Source organism: Pyricularia pennisetigena, chromosome 3 (assembly GCF_004337985.1).
Source record: "Pyricularia pennisetigena strain Br36 chromosome 3, whole genome shotgun sequence".
NCBI classification, from domain to species: domain Eukaryota; kingdom Fungi; phylum Ascomycota; class Sordariomycetes; order Magnaporthales; family Pyriculariaceae; genus Pyricularia; species Pyricularia pennisetigena.
The window spans coordinates 5,003,915-5,025,208 of record NC_043742.1 but is presented as its reverse complement, the minus strand read 5'-3'; the positions used below and the strand labels follow the sequence as shown (position 1 = coordinate 5,025,208).

General features: G+C 52.2%; 3 protein-coding genes across 3 annotated transcripts; 1 reads left to right on the top strand and 2 right to left on the bottom strand.

Annotated features, from left to right (window-relative positions):
• Positions 1 to 2,263: 2,263 nt before the first annotated feature.
• PpBr36_03133 (uncharacterized protein) lies at positions 2,264 to 4,367 on the top strand (the record flags this gene model as incomplete). Its single annotated transcript, XM_029890309.1, has 2 exons — positions 2,264 to 3,439; positions 4,362 to 4,367. 2 exons carry the CDS (start codon positions 2,264 to 2,266, stop codon positions 4,365 to 4,367), a joined length of 1,182 nt encoding a protein of 393 aa, XP_029753579.1.
• Positions 4,368 to 5,764: 1,397 nt separating this feature from the next.
• On the bottom strand, positions 5,765 to 8,455 carry PpBr36_03132 (uncharacterized protein; the record flags this gene model as incomplete). Its single annotated transcript, XM_029890308.1, has 6 exons — positions 5,765 to 5,923; positions 6,042 to 6,650; positions 6,795 to 6,871; positions 6,979 to 7,898; positions 8,016 to 8,254; positions 8,345 to 8,455. 6 exons carry the CDS (start codon positions 8,453 to 8,455, stop codon positions 5,765 to 5,767), a joined length of 2,115 nt encoding a protein of 704 aa, XP_029753581.1.
• Positions 8,456 to 9,448: 993 nt separating this feature from the next.
• On the bottom strand, positions 9,449 to 21,276 carry PpBr36_03131 (uncharacterized protein; the record flags this gene model as incomplete). The annotated part of the gene is made up of 3 exons (XM_029890307.1): positions 9,449 to 20,890; positions 20,968 to 21,125; positions 21,222 to 21,276. 3 exons carry the CDS (start codon positions 21,274 to 21,276, stop codon positions 9,449 to 9,451), a joined length of 11,655 nt encoding a protein of 3,884 aa, XP_029754338.1.
• Between the last annotated feature and the right edge of the window lie 18 nt (positions 21,277 to 21,294).

The window sequence follows — 21,294 nt, the reverse complement described above, 5'->3', positions numbered from 1 at the left end:
AACGAGCACGTACGTATGAACACGGACGGGATGGCTTAGGTACTCGATTTACTTAGAATATCTTACTTCTGTCTGGCATCCTGCTAAATGACTGACGACGCCACATTAGCTTATTAATTCAATGTAGTTACCTGCCCGCCTCCCTATCTTGGGCAGGTACGTGACGTATTTGGACAATTCCTATACGCTCATCGATCACTCGTACCTGCCTCTTAAATGAAATCGCGTAAGAAGAAAGAGTGTGGTGTCGAGACCGAAATCCTCCCGTTCTGCCTGATTGCCACATTGCACTGCCGCCGGCACCTGGGGCGCATGCCCTGTGTTTATTTTATGTTCCTTTGTGTGTGCCAGCCACGGCGAGCTCAACTTTGGAACTCCATCCACCCATTGTCCTTACGATGTTTACGAGGTATTGTCCGGTCCTCGTATGTAACCCTTCAAGGAACTCTAGCCCGTCAGTGCAATTTTGGCCATGTCGTGTCACCTCAGCTCACCTTACTCCACCCTACCCACCATCTTCTAGCCCAAACACGGAGCTTTTCCTTTTTGCTTCTTGTCAGCATCAAAATACTACCGCCACCCCTCTGGCGAGCGCGCTAAACAGGCAATCAAGGAATGCGCGCTTCTGATGGCGATATTGACCCCATCTCGCAAGTTTGCCTTGTCAAAAAGACCTATTGTGACCTGTGCAACCATCCAACTGGAGCTTGGCCAACGAAGGAGCGGCACCGGCGTGTCGAGGATGAGTACTCGTCTTCTTTTTCTACCCATCGGTACTGTACCACCTGCCTACCCAACGTTATCTTACCGTGTTTGGCCTCTCGTGCTTTCAGAGCTGAAAGCACCTTTATTCGGGTGCAGGAGTTTCAATGCAGTTGTGGCCCCCTAGCCTGGAGTACCTGGTCCGTGACTGCACCCTGTCTGGTACCCAAACTCCACCACAGTCCCTATCAGTTCGCAAACTCCAGCGGAGTAATACCCTACAGCTGATTGGCAAACAGCAACCTGCAAGCCTTTCAGGCACCGACCTGCCTGGGACTATCAAAAATTAGGTGGTACCTTGATCACCTTCACTGGCATGGGGGCCACATAGATCAAGCAAAACTATAGCAAGTCTAGGCGGCCTGCTGCTCTTCGGCCCTAGCTCCGAATCTCGTTCAGTATCTTGGTGTCACCATCGACTCTTGGGCTTGAGTACCCTTTTTTTTTTGGAAATCCGGTAGATTCGGCTCCCGAGGCCTCCACTACACAGCTCAAAAAATAGTGATGGGCTGCACTACATTTCAAGGTGGTTGGGGCTTTACTGGGGAAGCTTGATTTCCTCGCTATTCCCACAAAGTTGTCGACAGACTGTCGCATCCCCTTCGTCCCGCTTTCTATCAGCAGCAGATCATCGTCATCGTTATCGAATCACAACCCAATTTGGCCTCTTTCCATTTCCTTTCAGAAACAGCTGCAAGCATAGCTGTGTCACCACACATTTCTTTTTTGCGACTGCACATGCTCGTGTGTACAAAACCCTAACAGAACGTGTCTCCCGCTTCTCTTCCTGGGCCTCGATAAGTTTCATTTGTCATCTCCCAGCTTTCGTCACATCGCTCAGACCTGCTTGAACGCTTTTTCTGTATCCTAAAAGATGGATTTCTTGTTCAAATCCCACTGCATTTTGCCTACTCAAGCCTGCTAGAAACCAGACAATCTTGGCGCTCAACTAGAACTGTCACCGGCAAGAATCTTTATGACCTGCCAGTCGCTCTGCACCCGTATATCACGCTTGAAGACTCCTGTGATCTCAAGCGTATGTACGGTCGTCTACCTGACATTGACTGGCCTGAAAGTGATCTAGTCTCAGATTCCAGAGGAACGTACTGTTTTTGTGGAGGACACATCATACCTACCTGTTCTCTTAGTTTCCTTGTCCTTGAATCCTTTCCCGGATCATCTCACCACACTTCCTCACCGAGAAATTTGTACCACTTTCTCGTAGATGATCTCGTCACTGTGACATTGGTAAGCAACCCCCCCTGCCAGTCGTATCTAATCATCACCCAAAGTATCTCATGTGTTGGGTTCGACGGGCTTTGCGGAAGCACAAGCTGACGGTGTCAGAGGACTCCGGCATTGAACTGCTTCCTCAAGTTCAGAGTCTTTGACTGAGCTCAAGGCCCAAGCAACTTCGAAAATAAGCAGGACTTCTCAACACCCTCGCCACTTGATACCGAATTAGCCTATTCAACTCGTGTTGATCCCTTGCCTGCAAATGATGCACGCATCAGAAACACCAACAGCTTTGCTCTTTCGGGATCTTCAGGGATATGTTCCGATTTCCAGGGTCATTAGGGAAGGCGACAATGTCGTTCTACTAACCCCCGTAGTGGCTCCCCCCATTCGAGGGACACATGCCGCAGACAGTGGCAACACCAAAGATCCATTCGAGGTTTTTGGGCGAGCTCTGCTTGGACAGTCACCACGGCCAAAAGTTCACCATGTGCCATACACAAACCGAAGTGGAATCAGCGAAACTCACCTCGACATCATAAAAAACACTGACGCTAAATTGGTTATTTTCGTCATCTCTGGCCCGCCATTGCCGGGCCAGGCATCACAAGTCAAAACGGCTGAGTACCTTCAGACTGGTGCTGGCGGCCGGCCGCTCATTATCGTCGCATGCTTCAATGTGCGCGAGCTCGATGGGCTCGGGGCTAGTTTCCCTACAGTTGTCCAGACGAGCGGATATTCGCCCAGTACTTTGAACCATGTGACGACTCTCCTCTTCAAGGGCCACCATAATAGCAGCCCAGCCAGGATGCAGAATTTAGTTCTTGCACCAAAGTCGTGGGAGGTCGCTGTTACAAACAATCTACTCGACCTACGACCACACGAAGAAGCAATACATGACCTCTGGTGTCAGACTTGGGGCAGAGACATGTCACTCTCACGCTACGAACTACAATCTCTACTGATTCGAGATGGCTACGCAAAACACTACACTGTTCGTGAACCCGAAACAGGCGTCCTTGTCGGATTTTGTGCGACCTATACAACATATGCCAATCAAGGGGGAGAGCGGCTTGTGGGGTCTCTAGCTATGATCATTGTCAAGCCTGAACACCGAGGTCGGGGAATTGGGCGGAGTCTTCACGATATTGCCATCAAGCAGCTTTCCCGAACCAGAGGAGTCTTTCGCCTTCAGCTCGGCAGCACTTTTCCTCGCCTTCTATACGGACTTCCAGTAGACAGCGCTTCAGAAGGATGGTTCCGGCGACGTGGTTGGGATTTTGACCAGACCTCACCGGGCAAAGGACAAGAAGTCAGTGACTGGCACTTGGACTTCAACGACTACCCGAGCCGACAATATCCATCAGCCTCAGGACTAGTATTCGGCCCCTGCGAACTCTCTGAGTTTCCTGCCGTCCTTGACCTGGTCGCTTCGGAATCTGTACGCAACAACAAGATGGGATGGTATGATCAGTACACACAGCTCAATCATCCTTTTCTTGTCGGGGACGTCATAAAGGGAATGGTGGGTCGCATAGTTGTTGCCGCAGCGATTACCTACTTGCCCAAGTCTGAGAATCCAGTCGCCAGTGATATCCCATGGGCTGGTATGATTTCAAACGCGACAGGAGGCGTTACATGCATCTGTATTTCTGGTAAGCTTTCTGGTACTTCCTTCCTTGTGTCTCTGCGCCCATCTCCCCTTCGTCATGATTATTTTTATTTTATTTTATTGGTTTCGCTGACATAGACGACAATTTACAACCAAGACACCAACTTAGTGGCTTCGAGAGATGAGGCAACTTTGGGGCTCCTAGATGCATGTGTCAGGCGACTAAAAGAACAAGGCATGCAGAGCATGCTCTTGGATGCTGTTATGGGAGGTGAAGAGGGGTTTTACGCCATGGGTAAGCATCTTACCTTGCCATCGGGCAACAGCCACAAAGCGATCGCCTTTGGGTGCGCTGCAGTTTTCCATATTCCGCTTCTGGGGAATTTTATTCGCTGACGTACGACCGGCGACCTAGGTTTCCAAAAGCACCGCAGCTATCGGGAAACATGGCGCTCTGTCCCAGTTGAGCGATAGCACATGGCGTTACATCCAGTGTGCGATGGTCTCCCGTTTCTGCCTCACTGTGACCGGCGACCCGCCATTCAATCGGCAGCTCACATGGTCAAAAAGTGGTTGCAGCTGCGAAGCATCATTCGAAGCATCATCCTGCATGCTCATGCCACACAAATATGCACATATGTAAATACACTCTTTTCTTCTTACAGTCAGCAAATCTGCCGGTGCAAAACCAAGTTATCTTTGCGATGGCTACCATGGCTGATATCTGAAATTTCGGGGCTTTTTGGATGAGAGCTAGAGCAACCTTGCAGTTCTCTTGAGCGTGATGAAGAACAATCAAGAATAGCGCAGTCCAACCGGGCTATAACGGTGACATTGCAGGGTGGTAAGACATTCTGGCTCAAGGGGCCTTAAACTATGTTTCAGTACAACTCGTGGTGTGAGTAAGCTAACGGCACAACGTGGTTCACCTTCTGTTATTTTTACTTTTACAGAAAAGAATCACTCGCAAACCACAGCTCTGAACAGACCCTGGACCAAGCTCGTGTGTCTCTGCACAACACAACATCCTGCCCTGGAAGTAACAGTATTTTCCGGCGGACAAGGATCTCATAAGCGCCCAATATGTACGTTTGCGGCACGGTTCATGGGCCAATATGGGGGCTGTGGGTTACAAGGAAGATCAACACAGGCAGCCATTCGTTCGCACAAGCTCAAGTGGCAGCCTATTGTTCCGATGTTGACTTGGTGTTTGTTTACAGGACGTTATGAAACCTGAGTAATGCGACTTCTACTGAAGGACGTTGTGTTGGGCTTAGGCAACGGTATCGGTAGATTCCAAATTTTAGAGAGTTAACCCACTTTCAAGGTACTTTGATAGAGCACGGCGTAGACTTGGGGTTTTTCTTCTTTCTCCTTCTTTTTCTTACCATCCCATCTACCATCAGCCCTCTGTGTCTAGGTTGCCACGCTCACAAGTTGTGGATGTATCCTGTCAGTAAGATGCCCGCATAATTCCAGCCAGCGCACACCCAACACCCCCGTCATCCCACGATCACGAGGATGCAGTGGTGAAATCGTAGCACAAACTGATCCGTTACTGTACTTCACACACCCTCGCCTCCAATTTCTGCTCTTTGTTCTATAGAGACCTTGAGGTGTGGGTTTGACAAAATGGGGGGGAAAAACGTCACCGGCTGTGCTACTTGCAAGTACCTGTGCTTTATTTTTGTTTATTTGTTTATTTATTTATTTATTTTCGCACCCCCATGTATATTTCTTGGAAATTTCTTTCTCGAAAAAAAGTACAATGCAGATATAGTGTAGACGGTAGTGATACGGCATGTCTTACCCGTTGCAGCTTGGACGAGTTTCTGTTTTCGTCGTGCCGCATACACGCAAACGTCCACTTTTGTTGCTGGTTTGTGTTGTACACCCATCCACCCCCGCCTTTGTTCTTTTGCACCTTGCGATGGAAAGCTTTCTGCAACACAAGGAAGCACATGTCCAAGCTTGCGTTACTTCGGGCTGTGTACCAATTCGGCGGGGAAAAAAAGGAAAGAGAAATTGCTTTATCATCAAGCTACTACAAATGCGTGGGTGCGTTGAGAGCTGGTGGGTTGCAGAGGCATCGATCGGGTGAGGAGAGGAACTTGCTCTCGTTTGTCTATGCTAGAGCAGATGCAGTCTATGTCGTTACAGCTTTGCCTTGGCGCCAACAATATCCTCGACCTTGGCAAACTGGTAGTAGAAGTCGAGACTTTGAGGGTTCGCCAGAGTCCCGCTGGGCTTGATCTTTTGGCCGGACACGATCTGCTTGACCGGCAGCTCGACCTTTTTGAGGTTGACGGTTGTCTGGTTTGAGACAAAAAAAGAAAAGTTCAAGCTGTGGGTTAGTCTAGTGCCTAGAAGGTCTCACTAGCGGGTTCAAATATTCGCTTTCAAGTAATAAAAAAAAAAAAAAAAAACATACCGGGATCTCGGGCGTCTCAAAAATGTACTTGGGAATGTGCCTCTTGGACAAGTCCTCCCCGATGGCCTGTCTGATCTCCCGCTCGAGTTTGGCATCCAGCTTGTAGCCGGGCCTCATGAGGAGGAAGAGCATGACGCTCTCGTCAGGGTCGTGCGGTCTCCGCTGGCCGACGCACAGCGACTCGGCCACGGCGTCGGCGAAGCGACGCTCGACGACGCCGTAGATCTCGGCCGAGCCGAAGCGCACGCCCGACGGGTTCAGGACGCCGTCGGCACGGCCGAGGAAGTGGATGCCGCCCGTCATGGGGTGGACGGCCACAAAGTCGCCGTGGCTCCAGACGTGGTCGAAGCGCGAAAAGTAGGAGCCGTGGTACTTGGAGCCCGGCGGCGCGGCGCTGGCCGCCGTCTGCTTGTCGCCCCAGAAGAAGGCCGGTATGTTGGGAAATGTGTTGACGGCGACGAGCTCGCCCGGCGTGCCGTGTGGCACCTCCTTGCCCGGTCCGTTGGGCTCCATCGCGTCGTACACGCGCACGTCGAGGCCGAGGCTGGGGCCCTGCGTTCCGCCGACGTAGACTGGTTCGAGGGGGTTCATGAGGCCAAAGCCACCAGCCTGAAAATTTTGGGGGCAAATTAGTCCATGATTGAAAGACAAGTCATGTCGGATATGTATATATGTATATATATGTATATATATATATATGTGTGTGTGTGTGTGTGTGTGTGTGTGTGTGTGTAAGGAAGGCCCTATGCTTACAATATCTGTGCCCCCGGATACGTTGGCCAGTTGCGTATGGGCAGGAAATCCTTTCTCGTAGAACCACTCAAACAGCTCTATAGTTTATCAGAAGATCGGCTTTTTATTAGTTATTGATCATCAAAAATAAAGCGACAGGATGTGGCACAGGAACAGGCCAGACAAATGAAACAAAGGTACTTACGATCCGACAAAACCATTCCAGTAGACAAAACAACCTTCAAACTCGACAAGTCGGCCACCTCCCTGGGCGAGATCCCCCTCTTGGCCAGCTCGAGCATCCACCTTGGACTCGTCCCCAGCTTGGTGGCCTTGTACTTGCCAAGAATCTTGATCAAGACGGTCGGGTCGGGCGTGAGCGGGCTGCCATCGTACAAGATGGCCCTGGCGCCCAAGACCAAGACGCCGATGTTGGTCACGTACATTATCCACCCCGTCGTCGTGAACTGCAGCGTCACCGAGTCCGGACCGATGCCCTCGTGCAGCCTGCCCTCTTTGTACAAGCTCAACATCAGGCCACCCACGGTGTGCACGATAGCCTTGGGAGCGCCTGTGGTGCCGGACGAGTAGCAGACCAGAAAGGGCTCGTGGAATGGGATCCTCGTGAAGGGCGGCGGCTGGAACCCCTTGGTCCGGGAGTGCAGGCTGGCCCAAGTCTCCGTATCGGGTACTTTGCCGACATCCTTGGCGCGGCCCTGGAACCTGGGGATGGCGACGGCGCCCGAGAACTCGCTACAGTCCCTCTTCAGCCCCGCGACGACCTGGCCCATCTTGTCGCGCAGATCGACCACCTTGCCGTTGTAGAGCGTGGCGTCGTCCATGAACAGGACCTTGGGGTTGATCTGCACGGTGCGCTGCAGGATGCCGTCGACGCCCATGTCGGTGCTGCTGCTGCTGAAGATGGCGCCCAGCCACGCCGTCGCGAGCCAGACGAGCAGCGTCTCGATGCTGTTGGCGCCCACGATGACCACCCTGTCGCCGCGCCTGACGCCCCGGCCGGCCAGCGCCGCTGCCAGCTCGCCTGTGCGCCGGCGCAGCTCACCCCAGGTGATGTCGCGGATCTCGGAGGCGCCCTCACGGACCTCTGTGACGGCGATCTTGTCGCTTTTTTTTTGGGAGGGGTAGTTGGTAAATGGAAATATATGTCAGCATTTTGTTTTCTTTCTCTTTCGCAGCAGCCTCTTGCCGTTTGCTGTTTTCGAATGACAAAAAATTGCATACTCTTCTTTTGAAGTCAGAGACCTGGTGCCCGGCGCAGAGCCGTGATCCCTCGAGTAGAGCGTGTTCTCGGCCCAGTTGAGCCTCACTCCCTCGAACCAGCGCGGGACCGAGTCTATGGGGGCATCAAGGTCCACAACCCGGTCGTAGGTGCCCTCGTGGATGTAGCCAGCGGCGTCCCAGAGCGAGGACCAAAACTCGGCTCGTCTTGTGATGGAGAAGCGGTAGAGATCGCGGAATGTCTGGGATTAGGCGGTCAAAATGTTGGTCCGTTGCATAGATGGGAGGATTCCGGGATGTATAGAAATGAGGAGGAAATGATATGAATCTACCTTGAGGTCAACGCTGTGCTTGTCGTTTATCTGCTGCATAAACTGCCACATGGCCGTACTCTTGGGATCAGGATGCTCCCAAAGCTTCTTGGGCATTTTACTTGGGTCCATCTTGATGTGATAACGAAACAACGTCAATCGACCAACGAATCTATCAATGATTGAATGGTGATATGAGGTTTCACGTTCAAAGCTCGTTGCTTCAAGCTTTGTCTGCTCAGATAGCTCCTTGTCCCTTGCCACACTCTCCGGTACCGCTTCTTTGCCGGCCCACTACCGAGCTTGTACCACTGTAGTCGGGTTGTTTGGCTGACCCGGTAGTTGAGCAAATTGACACTAATCACATAGGCCAGTATGCTCTGTAATCTCATCAACGTTGCCCCTTGTACGTATTTTCATAAAAGAAGAGAGACTGCTTAGTCTAGACTAACCACAGTAGAGTAGAGCAAACATTAATACTTGGTCGGATCCATTTCTCAACAATCCGTTTCCACCGGTGGGTCCCCCACATGCGGACGGAGGTGAGGGGAAACTCTGGGGTACTCCAGCTACCCGAGCTAGTCTCTGACCCAAAAATCCAAGCTACTGTAGGAACGCGAGGTGCTAGTCTTAGTCGTTCCTTATTGTTGAATTTGTCTTTATTATAGTAATCTTTGTCGCCCCGTCTTTCTTTCTTTCTTTTCTCTCTCTCTCTCTCTTTTAAATTCCTTTGTTCGGAGCCAGTCAATATTCTCATGCTCTCTGTTTTCAGTGTACTGTAGAGAACCAAATTTTGAACGCCTGAAAAATGACCGACATCGTCTTCAAAATAAAAAGGGGTGTGCCAGAATATTCAGCCAACATGCCCTGACTGAAAAGAAATAATTACCCTCGACAGTGCCGAGGAATCCAAACATGGAAAAGCTATAAAAACAGGTACAAGAAAAAAAAACGAAAAAAAAAACCCCTCAAAAAGAATCCCAATATATAGAAACGCTATTATGCACCCAAAAAGCATGGCCGGTATCAAATGAGATAATAACAACGCCTCTCCCTTCCATCAACAACCCCCTCAATAGTTTTTCTCCTATTTCTCCATACAACAAATCGTCTGCAAAACCCTCTTCACAGATACGGCATCCAAAGAGCATCGCATCTCGCCAGGTTGAAGGGGCTGACGGCCTTGCTGATGAGGTCAATGACCGTCTGGTTTGCCGGCAGATTCCCGACCGGTGCCTGGGCCAGGCTAACTGCCCTCTTGACAACAATGTCCGAGTTTGCCTGCACCAAATCGCGCATCTGTATCTCCGTAAGAAGTCCGGTACGATGATTACTAGTAAACCAAAACATGATCTCGTCGCGCACGTAGAGCGTCAGTGCATGTTCCAACTCGTACTCGGGCTCCGTCAGGCACCTGGCCATGGCCATGATGCTGCAACTGAATATGCCTTCCATGGCTATCGGCCCCATGAGCGTCGCCAGGTTCGGCGTCAACCGGAAGGGCACAGGTTCCGCGTTATGGAAGTAAGGCCGAGCCGGCGCCATTAGTGACATGAGTTCTGAACCCCAGATGTTGCCTGAACCGCGTGCAATGTTGATCTTGTGCGGGTATCGCTTGTCGATGAACAGGATGTACGTCATGAATGTGTGCAACGCCAGCTGGTACGAGAATCGCCTCCTGAACAGCCAAAAGTCGGCAAAGTCAGGATATGCAGACTGCACGTACTTGAGCGCCACGTCTTGCGGGACCCACTTCTCGCGGATCGCCGTAAACACCTCGAGTCGGGGGTCGCCCTGTTGATCCGAGTGCTTCTGCTGTTCGCCCACTACGTTAGTCAACTGCAACTTGCCCGAATATACTAATTCCAAAGTTCCACTTACGTTGAGGCTCTTAATGTCAACCAGGCCCTTGAGCTTGTCCATGGTGAAGAGGACAGGATCGTCCTTGGACATGCCATTGCGACGGCAATGATCCTCATACATTCCCTGAAGTGTCATGTATGACGTATCCTCTTGGACGATCCTGATGTGAGGAGCAAGCGGGACCATGAGCGGTAGCGTGAACTGCAAATCACGCTTGCGGCTTTCCTTCTTGCGCTCCAGTCTGACGTTCATCTGCCGGAAGAGTTGCAATATCCGCTCCTCCCTACGGCAGTGTCTAGCTGCGGGATGTTGCACTGCAAAACAGTGGACGCTGCCGTCGTGACCTCGCATCTTGAGGCGGCGATGGGAGCCACCAATCGTCCGGACGAGGTCCACGTTGGGTAGGAATCGTTCGATGCGCACAAAATCCTGATTTCTATCCTTGTGCTGCAGGTATTGGCCCGGAACCTCAACATCGTCAAACTTCTGATACCGGAACTCGCTCAGATGCGGCGAAAATGACTCCAAAGTGGCCTGGCACAGACGCCGATCCAACTTCTCCTCGAACTTATCGCGCCATTTTCGCAGCTTCTGAATGTACTCGTGCATGGTTGGTTTGACGTGAACAAAGTCTGCCTCGAACGTCGGCCTGGTGTGAGGCGGCAATATCGTCTCAGCGAACCTGGTGATATTAGTTTCGGTGGGAGTCGGAAGCTTGACGTCCTTGGCGTAGGATGTTGGCATTCTGCTGACGTATGCTAGGCCGTCGTTCAGGAGCGCGACAATCAGGCGGTATGCATCTTCGTCAGGAGGGCACTTAAAGTTCTTCTGAATCTGGTCCACCATTGTCTCCATGCTGAGGGCAAGTAGCGGGAAGGCTGTCTTGAGGACGCTCATAATCTCCTCGGTGAGATCCCACGGCTGCCTCTTCTGCGGCTCTCCGTTCTGCTGCTCACCGGTCGCCTGTCCGGTGCCGTTCGCTTGGCCTGCAGTTGCGGAAGTAGCAGCAGGGGTTGGCGGCTGCTGGGCTGCCGAGGGTCCATCTGTAGCAGAGGACTCGGTCTTGCCTTGATCCCCATTTGCGGTTGCTGGCCTTGAGGTGGACTCCGTCTTGGCTGCCGGGGTGGGTGCATCCTTCGGCTGTGCCGCGGGCGAGGCGCTTACCGCCCCTTGCTTGTTAGCCGCCGCTGCCGCTTGCGATGCCTGCATCCTAAGCCTCTGCTTCTCCTTCATCTCCTGGTTCTTCTTAATGGCCATCATGTCCTCCCTGTTCGTCCGGAGTTGGAAGTACAGAGCTTGGGGATAACTCTTTGCAATCTTCAACAGGATTGCGTGCACACGCAACGCCTCTTTATGGCCCAGAGACGTGAGCAGCTGTGGGATGAACGTGATCCAGTACCAGGTTGGCGTTTCACCCTTGAAGTCGTCAAACCCTGCAGCAATCGACCCCTTTGAGTCGTCCAAGCTGAGAAGCCATAATACTCTGGCCAGAAGCTTCCGCGACTTCCGATTGCGGTAGCTGCCTGCCGCCTGCAGATACGACGTAAGTGCCTGCCTGGCGGCCGTCACGTTGCTGGGATCCTCCTTGAATCTCCTCTCGTTGTAGTAGCCCCATTCCGCCCATGCCTTGGCAGCGGTGATGTCAAAGTAGAGTGCGGTACCGAAAGCTTGGTCAGCCTCACTGTTCTGTTTGAGCTTCTCGAGGAACATGCCCTTGAGCGTGTAGAATTCAGCTTTCTGCGGGGCACTGAAATAGTTGAGGTTCGTGTTGTTGATGACCTCAAGTCCTTGGTTCAATTCCTCCGGGTTTTGGTAGTGGCACATAGCTTGTTCCTTGAGTTTGAGGAACGCCTCGGCAATTTCAATGTTAGGCAGGGTATAGATCCGTGTGAGCTGATTGATGCACACGTCAAGGAGGTTATGCTTGCGGGTCACTTGAGCGAAACGATTAATGATCCAAGCGGTCTCATGATAACCTCTGTATGCAAAGGTAGACCCTCCGGCCTGTTGGGTTCCGGGTGGTAACAGTTGGAGGTAGGTAGTGTTGATCAAGCCGAAAATGTGCTGACGCCAAGTGACGAGGTCGTGCCAGGCAGTTATGTCGTCCCACATGTTGGGGAGCCTATCGCGCCAGGATCCCAGGAGCAGTTTGAGCTCTCCTGATTTGCTATCCAGATTTGCCAGGGTTGTATTGGCAAGGCTGTTACATATGACGCTTGCATCATGTAGTTCAACTAGCTGCTGGAAGTTCTGTAACAGTGGAATGTGCGCGTTTGTAAAGCGACGGGGCAGCTGGTGCCACTTGCGGATCGAGAGCTGGATGGCTTCGTCGCAAACGCGTGTGAAATCCTGGATACCTTCTTGCTTGCTGTGCAGCTTGAGCAATGACATGAAAGCCTGGAAGAAGGCCCGGCGGGGGGTCGGAGCATCCATAACGCCCTTGATGACGTTATCGAGCTCCTCCCGCCGCTCCGCCGTTGTCCACATTTCGGGATCGCGCCAAGCACACTCCAACAAGAGATCTTGGTAATTCTCATGTTTGGCAAATTCCTTGAGAATGTCCCACTGTTGAAGCTTCTGAGCACAAAGGATCCAGTGGTCCTCCCAGAGCATGTACTCGGCCTGAGAGAATGGTATCACGCCTGTGCGAGCCTTGATCTGCGCGGCTTCATATCCCTTTTGGGCCTTATCCCACATTCCATTCTGCTCGTATGAAAGGGCAGAGTTTGTTTCAAGGAACTGGCATCGCCTACGCCAGATACCGTAAAACAGGTCGTCTTCCTGGAGCAAAGCATACAGCTCCGTGAGTGCGTCCAAATTGCTCTCCTTAACCTTTGCGGACTCGACTTCCGGGTGGACGACTGCATTTTCCAACTGGACCATGGCTGTGTACCACGCATCATATGTTTTCGCTTCATATTTGACGACATGAGGGGGGAGCTTGCATGCAGGCCAAGTCTTGGCCGCGCCCTCTAGAAGTGTTTGCACAACATTCGGCCTCCTATCGATTTGTCGCGCATGGTAGTCTTTTGTCAGCAGCTGCACAAGACCATGTTCGAGGTCCCGGCGGTCGTCCTTCTTGGTAGCAGCCCAGAACATTGGGAAGAGGTTGACCCAGAGCTCGTGAGCCAGCTTAGACTCGATATGCTGCAGTTGGGACAGCGGCTCAATGATGTCCCGCACTCTGACATCTCCGAGCTCTGCAACGAACCGGCGATGCGTAGCCATCAAGGAGTCATACTTGTCGTCTGACATCATGTTTGGCTCCCGAGGGTCTCTGGCGTAGTTTTGGAATCTGCAAGATGCGGGCATGACCCGGAAGTCCTCCGAGTGCAGTTGGGTCGGACTATTCGTCTCGATGGCGCCCAACAGGAGGTGCAGGGCCTGACTGAGCCAATAAGAATCGGCAAGAGTATCCCAGTTCTGTGATCGAATGACATAGAGCAGACGCGTGGTTGCCGCTCTGGGGAGACTCTTGTCAAAGATGGCCAAGAAACGGTTTCTCGTCTCAACATCCTGGGCTCTCGTGCCAATCAAGAAGGCATGCTCGAGCCGCACGGTGAGCTCAGTACGGGCAATCTTGGGATCCTCGTATATCCTGATAACGAGTTCAAGGAAGCGATGTAGCATCGTCTGATCTTGCCTGTGCTCAAATGAAAGCATCTTGTGGAGGACTGCACACTTCTCCTTCAATGTTGGCCAGGTCCCCTCTGACCGGAAGACCCAGTTCTCAACCATCTTGAGGATCATGTCGCACAATGGAATGTTGAGAGACTTGTCCACAAGAGAAGCCACCACACTAAGGAATGGCCGGCGGTTGTCACCCAAGACCTCCATGCGCTTTGCCATGGTCTCGACTGCCTTGAGAATGAGACCGCTCTGGATTTCGAGATCATACGGATTGATCTCCGTAGCATTGGGATCCTGCGGCCGCTGCCCCATTCCAATAGCAGCCTTGGTGGTGTAATGAGAAACGTGATCTCGGGCGAGCTTTTGTTGTAGTGACTTCATTAGTGCAGGTATGTGCTGGTCGACAGTCGGAGGGTCCCTCTTGCCTAGAGACCAAAGGATGTTGATACCAGCGACGTAGTTGTTGGCGGCCATCGTCTCAGTAGCAATGTTAGAAAGAAAGGCGACAAATTCCGATGTCTGGCTCTCGGCCTCGCCCTCGGCGTCCGCATCCTCCATCTGGACGTCGTCGGATGCCACGGGAATCGCATCGAGGATCCGTTTGACGGTAGCAGGGATCTCGCGTCCGTCGTCATACTTCGGATCTGCAAAATGCAAACAGTCCTGCAGCTCCGGGTTCTCGGACCTCAAGCACTTGTCAAGCACCTTTTGGATCTTTTCCATGTTCTTCAAAATCCACTCATCCGACTTGAAATTGAGGATTATGCGCACAACCTGGAGGGTGTTGATGATGTTGGTCAGGAATTTGTCATCGTACTTTTCCTTGTCTGATGGGTCGGCCGACAAGATGGACGTAGTCTTATCGCTCGCCAGGATGATCTCTGTCACGTTGGGAAACAGGTCACACTCAAGATCACCCCAGTACTGAGGTTGCAAAAGGTTGTAGAGTAGCATCATGGCCCGTTTGCACATGTCTGTGGGGGGTGGCGGCAGGGCCGGTCCAGGCGTATTGGATGCATCCCGTGGTTTTGCTGACGGCAGTTGGTACCGCTCATTGAGCTGAGCGATGAACTCAACCAAGTACCTAACCATTTTCTGTCGAGCCGGGGCGGGAATGACATATTCGGTCTTTCCTGGAGGCTGAGCAGGCTGGGAATCAATGTCCATTGTTCGCTTCTGCGCAGGTGACTCCATGCTGCCGCCATTGACCACCTTCGCACCCTTGCCCTCGACCCGGCGATGCTCCCACTCCCATATCAGCCACATCATGTTGAGCGTCAACTTCTTGTTCTCATTAGATGGGTTAGGAGGAACTGCTACCTTGCGGAGAGATTGGATGAGCAGCAGTATAAACTTGTCCCGCGATTCGTAGAACAAGTCTGGGTGACGGACCAAGAACTGGAAGATGCTGCTCATCTGCTGGACATTCTGACCCTCCTCAGCCAAGATCCGGCGGGGCGCAACACCCCATACCGCGTTGCGCTCGTCTGAGCTGGGACAGCGCTTAGGCAGCACTGGGGCAAGCAACTCCAAAGCTTGAGTGACCAATGTTCTTCCTTCGTTCTGGTTGACTTTGAGGAGCGCGAAGTATATTTGCGAGACGATCTTGGCTGGCGTTTCGTATTGAGCGATGAAGTAGGAAATAACAACATAGGCCGCATGCTTGTTGATGACATCGTCCAGGCGGATGTATGCCCAGCCAAACCTAATTATGTCCTTGCGTGCCTCCTGCAGGTTGGCATGGTGGTACTTGACGAGGAAAGCAGAGAGCTGCAGCACTTCCATGCGCGTGTGGTCGATGCCGGGCTGTTGTAAATCTTCCTGAGGGTCTCCGAGATTGACCTTCCATATCTTGTTGTTTATCGAGTCAATCACAGTGCGATCAACAAGCCGTTGGCCACCGGCCTGCTCAAGTTGATCCCAATGACGCATGACATCCATGGCAAATATGGGATTGACGATATTGCGCAAGAGAAAGAGTTTGGTCTTCTGTGTTGCCGTTCTCCCAGCATAGATGTCAAGACAGCGGAGTACAACTGCTCGCCAGAAGTCAATGGATTCGTTGCATATTATGTTCTTGTAGATGTGAGACATCAAGGTCTGCGTCAAGCGGAACTCTTCATTCGTCACGGCTTCGATTAGGCTGAAAAACGCATCAAGGTCCCTCGGTGCCCGCTGCAGCGACTTCGTCAGGATACTAACGAGCTGCTCACCAGCCTGGGTTGCAGCAAGGCGGAGTTCTGCAGGAAGATCATGACTTCGTAGGTGTTTCTCCAGGTCCTTGCCATTCTGCTTGAGCCATGCGAGGTGCTCCTTTTTGTCCATCCACGATTGTGAGTCTGGCCACTGAGCTAGTGCGTCGATCACGTTTATGGTCTCGATAATAGCGGCGTATCTCGTTTCACGCCCATCGTTGATGACAGAGCTGCAAGCCTTGAACAACTCTTCCACTTGGCTACAAGCGTGGTCCCTGAGCGGCTGGCTCTCCTTATCGCGCAGGACTTGGGCCAAAAAGCGGCCATATTTAATGTTATCAATCCTTCCAAGAAGGAGAGTCCAAACCTGAGTTGGATACCTGTTCAGGTACCTATACAACGGCTCACGAAACGGACTGCAATGTGTCCGGCGTAGTTTTTCTTCCAAATCAAGGACTGTGTCGGTAACACGCTCCAAAAACACTGCAGCGGGGGGCAGGACGTGGAAAATGTTAAAAACTGATGCGATGACCTTCATCGTCGGGTGCTGCTCGAAGAAAGTAAACGAAATTTGTTGCAATGAACCTGGGTCAACAAGATTCTTGATGTGGTCAAGCAATCGATGCCCGATCTCGACTTTGAAATACGACGTCAGGAGACGCAGCAACCGTGCAAGATTGTCGAGAGCATGTGTGGTCAAATGCTTTGGATTCTGAAGGCTGGCGAGAACCGGCCTGAGGCCCGACTGGAGGAGATCCTTGGGCAACTTATTAGTGGGGTAGAGAACACCTTTGAGTGCTTCGTTCGCGGCCTCGATCGTGGGTTTTGGTTCCTGGTACAGACACTTGAAGAACATCTGTACAATCTTGGTCCGCGTACCATTTGCAGGCCCCTTCATGAACTCTTCAAAGCCCATGGCCGTGCGCAGAATTTTGATGCATGCAACCCGGAGGTTGACAATGTTCTGATGTGTGCGAAACTCCTGTGGCTTTCCTGCAAGCGACTCGTCCGTGGCATCAGCCAGAGCTAGTGACTCCATGAGGAGACGATTGAGATGCTCATCAAACTGAACAAAGTCGCTCTTGAGTGTCATATAATATGTCACCGCGTCGATGTACCCGATCTGGACTGGGAATGGTAGGGCTCTCAGCGGTTTGCCATAGATCGGACCGAGCAGGCGGTCTTTGAAAGGTGCGATCAACTCCCAGACCTCGGCGTTCGCGGCCTTGGCGATCATCTCGAGCGAGCGTTTGGCAGTCTCCCTCACGTGGCGGTTCGAGTGTGAAAGCTCATTGTTGAGCGCAAGACATACTTGAGCGGTGCGTGACAGCTTAGGAGGCTGTGGCTGGCCTGCCACCTGCGGTGCCACAATCACTTCGTCTTTTGATTTGATGTTCTTGGTGACTCTTGTGAGCAACTCGTCCAGCGTCTCCTGGGCAGACCGCCGCGTCTTCTCAGGAAGATCCTGTGGCATGTCCTTAATCACATATAGAAGCGCTCTGATGAAGTCCATCTGCTTCATGGAAACCCACTCGTCGCCAAGCTCAACATCAGCCAGCAATGTGTGGATTCCAAGCGTAGCGCCAGTCTTTGTGAACCATTCTTCCTCATAGCATCCATGAGCAAAGGCGGAGCTAAGATGATTGAAGAAATTCAGCCGCCAAACATGAGTCGGAGAGCCAAAAATCGTTGCCGCAGTTGTGAAAACTTCACCAATAGCTCGCTGGGCCGCGGCGCGAATGTCGGGGTTTTCAGAAGCAAGGGAGTCCAGGATAGCTCCAGAGAGGACACGAGTATCGAGGAAGAGCTTGCCTTCTCCGGAGTTGACGTCAAACGTCGTGTTCGTTGCCCGCTTCGTTTCATGAAGCCCGCGGCCCACTTCAAGAATAGTGAAGTGGCGGCAAATGTTCATTAAGAAAGCGTCCACGTCATCTGCATACTCTGGAAGCGATTCGGCAAAGAACAATGCCTTGAGTAGACGCTTCAAGACTTGGTCTTGTTCCTCTTTCTTCGCAATGGACTGGCTGCGATCTGAGGACTCAAACGCAGAGAAGTCGGCATCCAGCTTGCGTGCCATCAAATCCTGAGCCTGTAGTCGAACAAGTCTTGGAAGATCGTCTGGCAGGCGATCGAAGCCAATCCTGAGTTTCACTTGAGACTTGATGTAATGAAGCGCATGCTTCACGTAGTATGGGTCTGGCTGCTTGTTCGAGGCTTGAGGGGCTTTGGAAGGCCTGGGGCCCTCCATCAGCTTTTGTATGGCGAGTTCGACTCCTATATCAATAGGTAAGGCTCTATCATGTTTTGACCCCATCAATCGCAACTCAACGCTCGACCTGTCGTCGACATATTGTTGGTAGGTGACGGGCAATGCGTCGGTTCGGAACTTGCGGTTTCGACCGCCCAGCTTGCCCAAGATCCTCAGAGTGGTGTGTGCGTGAAAGTGGCTGTAAGGATGTGGCTTGAGGTGCTCAAACAGGGCTGTCATCAGATCGTCAATCACGGGAGCCATGATTGGGTCAAGGTAGTCTGCGGTCAAATTATCGACGCACAGCTCTAGAGTTCTAAGCCCTTGTCCAACTAGCTCTGTACCAGCACGTAGTGCAACCACTAACGGCCTCATCAGATAACTTAGGTGAGGTAAAAGATTGGAAAGACGTGCCGGCACTGTCAAGCAGAGCTCAACGTAGAGGTCACGCTCCATCGGTTTCCTTGCTGCTGACAGCAAGTTGTTGAGTACATCAAGAAGCATCTCCAGGAGTGGTAGGATCTGCTTGTAAAGATGCTCAAATTTGCCGCCGCCTATGCTCCGGAACAAAGACCGAAGCAAGAGGAAGTAATTCATGGGCTCCTCGGCCCGGGTGGAAAGTTCAATGGACTTGGTCACGATGTCGGTGACGTGGGGGAGGAGAACAGGCTCGTTCTGCGTTGCGAAGAGTGTGACCGCCATGAATGCCAATTTAAACAGCCTGAGCAAGATGCTCGACTTTTTGACGTCTGCGGATCCAATATCCTCGATGCGCTCCATCAGGAAGCGAAGTAGCATCCCGCAAAAGCTGGGCGACGTCGCTTCGCTCGCGAGGAAGAATTGCGGGATGTGGAGCAGGCCGTGGTGTTCGAAAATCATTTCATAGAGACGAGGCATCTCTTGCTGAAATACCTCGTGGAAAGTAGCGGGATCTATGCAATGAAACACGGTGGCAAATGTCTCCAAGAGATCCTTTTCTTCTCTGCCACTTGAGACCATATACAGGCTCGCCATCTCAACTGAGGTCGATCCACTGGGATCGGGTACAGGCTTCTCGGCTTCGTAGTACCTGAAAACAAAAGCGCCCTCCCGAAACAGCTTGACGATAACTTGAACCTCCTCGGCTGAGAATCCGTAGGTAACATCTTGCCAATGCTGGGGGGCCTTGGTTGGGTCGATGGCTTGGGCGGGGTTGCATGATTTCAGCTGATAGAACGTATTCTTGAGTCCGTTCATGAGGTTCTTAAATAAGAACTTGTTGTCCACCACCGGATCCGAGCCACGTTCTTGGGGAGGGTTTGAAGTCTTGATGGGCATTGCATTGAAGATGTCAATCTCATCCCACTCAGGTTTGCGATCCCTGACTGCCAGGTATGATTCGGGGACCTTTTCTTGCCCTTGTTGCTGGTGGAGCTTGGACAGCTTGACCGAATTGTCGTACTGCCTGTTCATCGCCGCAAACTTGTCTCCGATGGCATTCAGAATCATGATGAGATAATGCCGAGCGTCAACCTTATTTGGCATCTTCGCGATACATTCAGCCATGTTTAGCAGCAACTTGGCGCTCATGGTCTGGAAGCTGGTCCCTGGAAATGTGTCTTGCAGGTTACGCGTATAAACCTCGACCGTCTTGCGAATCTGCGCCGGGGTGAGGTTATCCCTGACGTGGTGAATTAGATCAGCTAGCATGCTATAAGCCAGCGGACGCATAGTCTCGTGGACCGTCAGGCCATCCCCAATTAGTGTCCGCTCCTCGAGCAGTTCATCGATTTTGGGCAGGAAAATCTTCCGGAAATTGAAATTAATAATATGCCGGATCGCAACGAGAAGTTCCTTGCGCGCACTTGAGCGCTCTCTCGGACAGTCTTTGAGTAAGCGCACAACTATGTCGGGCAGGGTCGGCAGGAAGTCGGTAAGCTGCTGCGAATACTGCCTAAGGAGGTATGCCAGAAAGCTCATAGTTTTAACCTGCGCTGTAATGAACTCGCCAAAAGCGGCCCTATTCTTAATGTTCGGACTGACGCCCGTAAATATGGTTCCTTTGGCCGCAGCCTCAGCATGAGCTTGCTCCTGCGCCTTTGCCTGCAAGCATAGAACGCCTTTGATCAGGGGCACAAACGCTTTGACGTTCTGCGGCACAGTCGATCGGTACACCTGGAAAATCGAGACCACGATGATGGGACATTCCGAGAGCACCTTGAACGACTGCATACCCCGCAAAAGCGGTCGTGAGTTCTGTTGTTGGTCGAAGTCCGGGGCCGGCGCGACCGGCGATGCAGGTCCCGACTGCTGGAAGTTCGTCTGCGATCCTGAAGGTGTTGCAGGTGCCCCTGGTGCGCCGGCACTCGCTGATCCGCTGTCGAGTTGCTCGCGCACAACTTGTTCCATCTGCTCGAACAGCTCCTGTATCAAGCTGAGGAACGATTGTACTTTTGACCCTATCGTCTTGTGCTGATGGCGCATGATATCTGATATGATTTTGACGCATAATGTCGCGTTGTCTTCGTTGTCTGTGCGGACGAGGTTCGTGAGGAGTTCGACGACCTCTTCGGCGTACGGTTCAAAGGGTTCGGGAGGGCTAGGATGTGTGGGAAGCCTGTGGATGATCTCGAGAGTACATATTCGTATCCTCTGCGTGAACACGTCCAGTAAGCAAGCGAACAGTCAATCGGGGAGACGGGCCATCTCTGGGGTGCAGGTGCGCATACCTGTTCTATTGCGGCGCTCTGGAATACAGGCGGCCCCCTCAACACGTTGATGAAGGCGGGCATAACCCGTTTGAGGAAAGCTGGATAAATCGTGCCTTGGACATAATGATCGAGGGTGTCGCGGAGGTTTGTGACGGCCTCGAGCTTCAGTTTCGGGTCTGTTCAAATATCAGGGTCAGTCCAAGAAGAAAAACAATACACACCAAGAATGCGCATCGGGGTGGATTGCGCCTGTCTTTGCAGAGCATGCCTACCTGTCTCTGGCGAGGCTAGCCGCTTTACGGCCTCGTCCAGCACGGCGGCCGACATGGCTACGTCAAGCTTTGC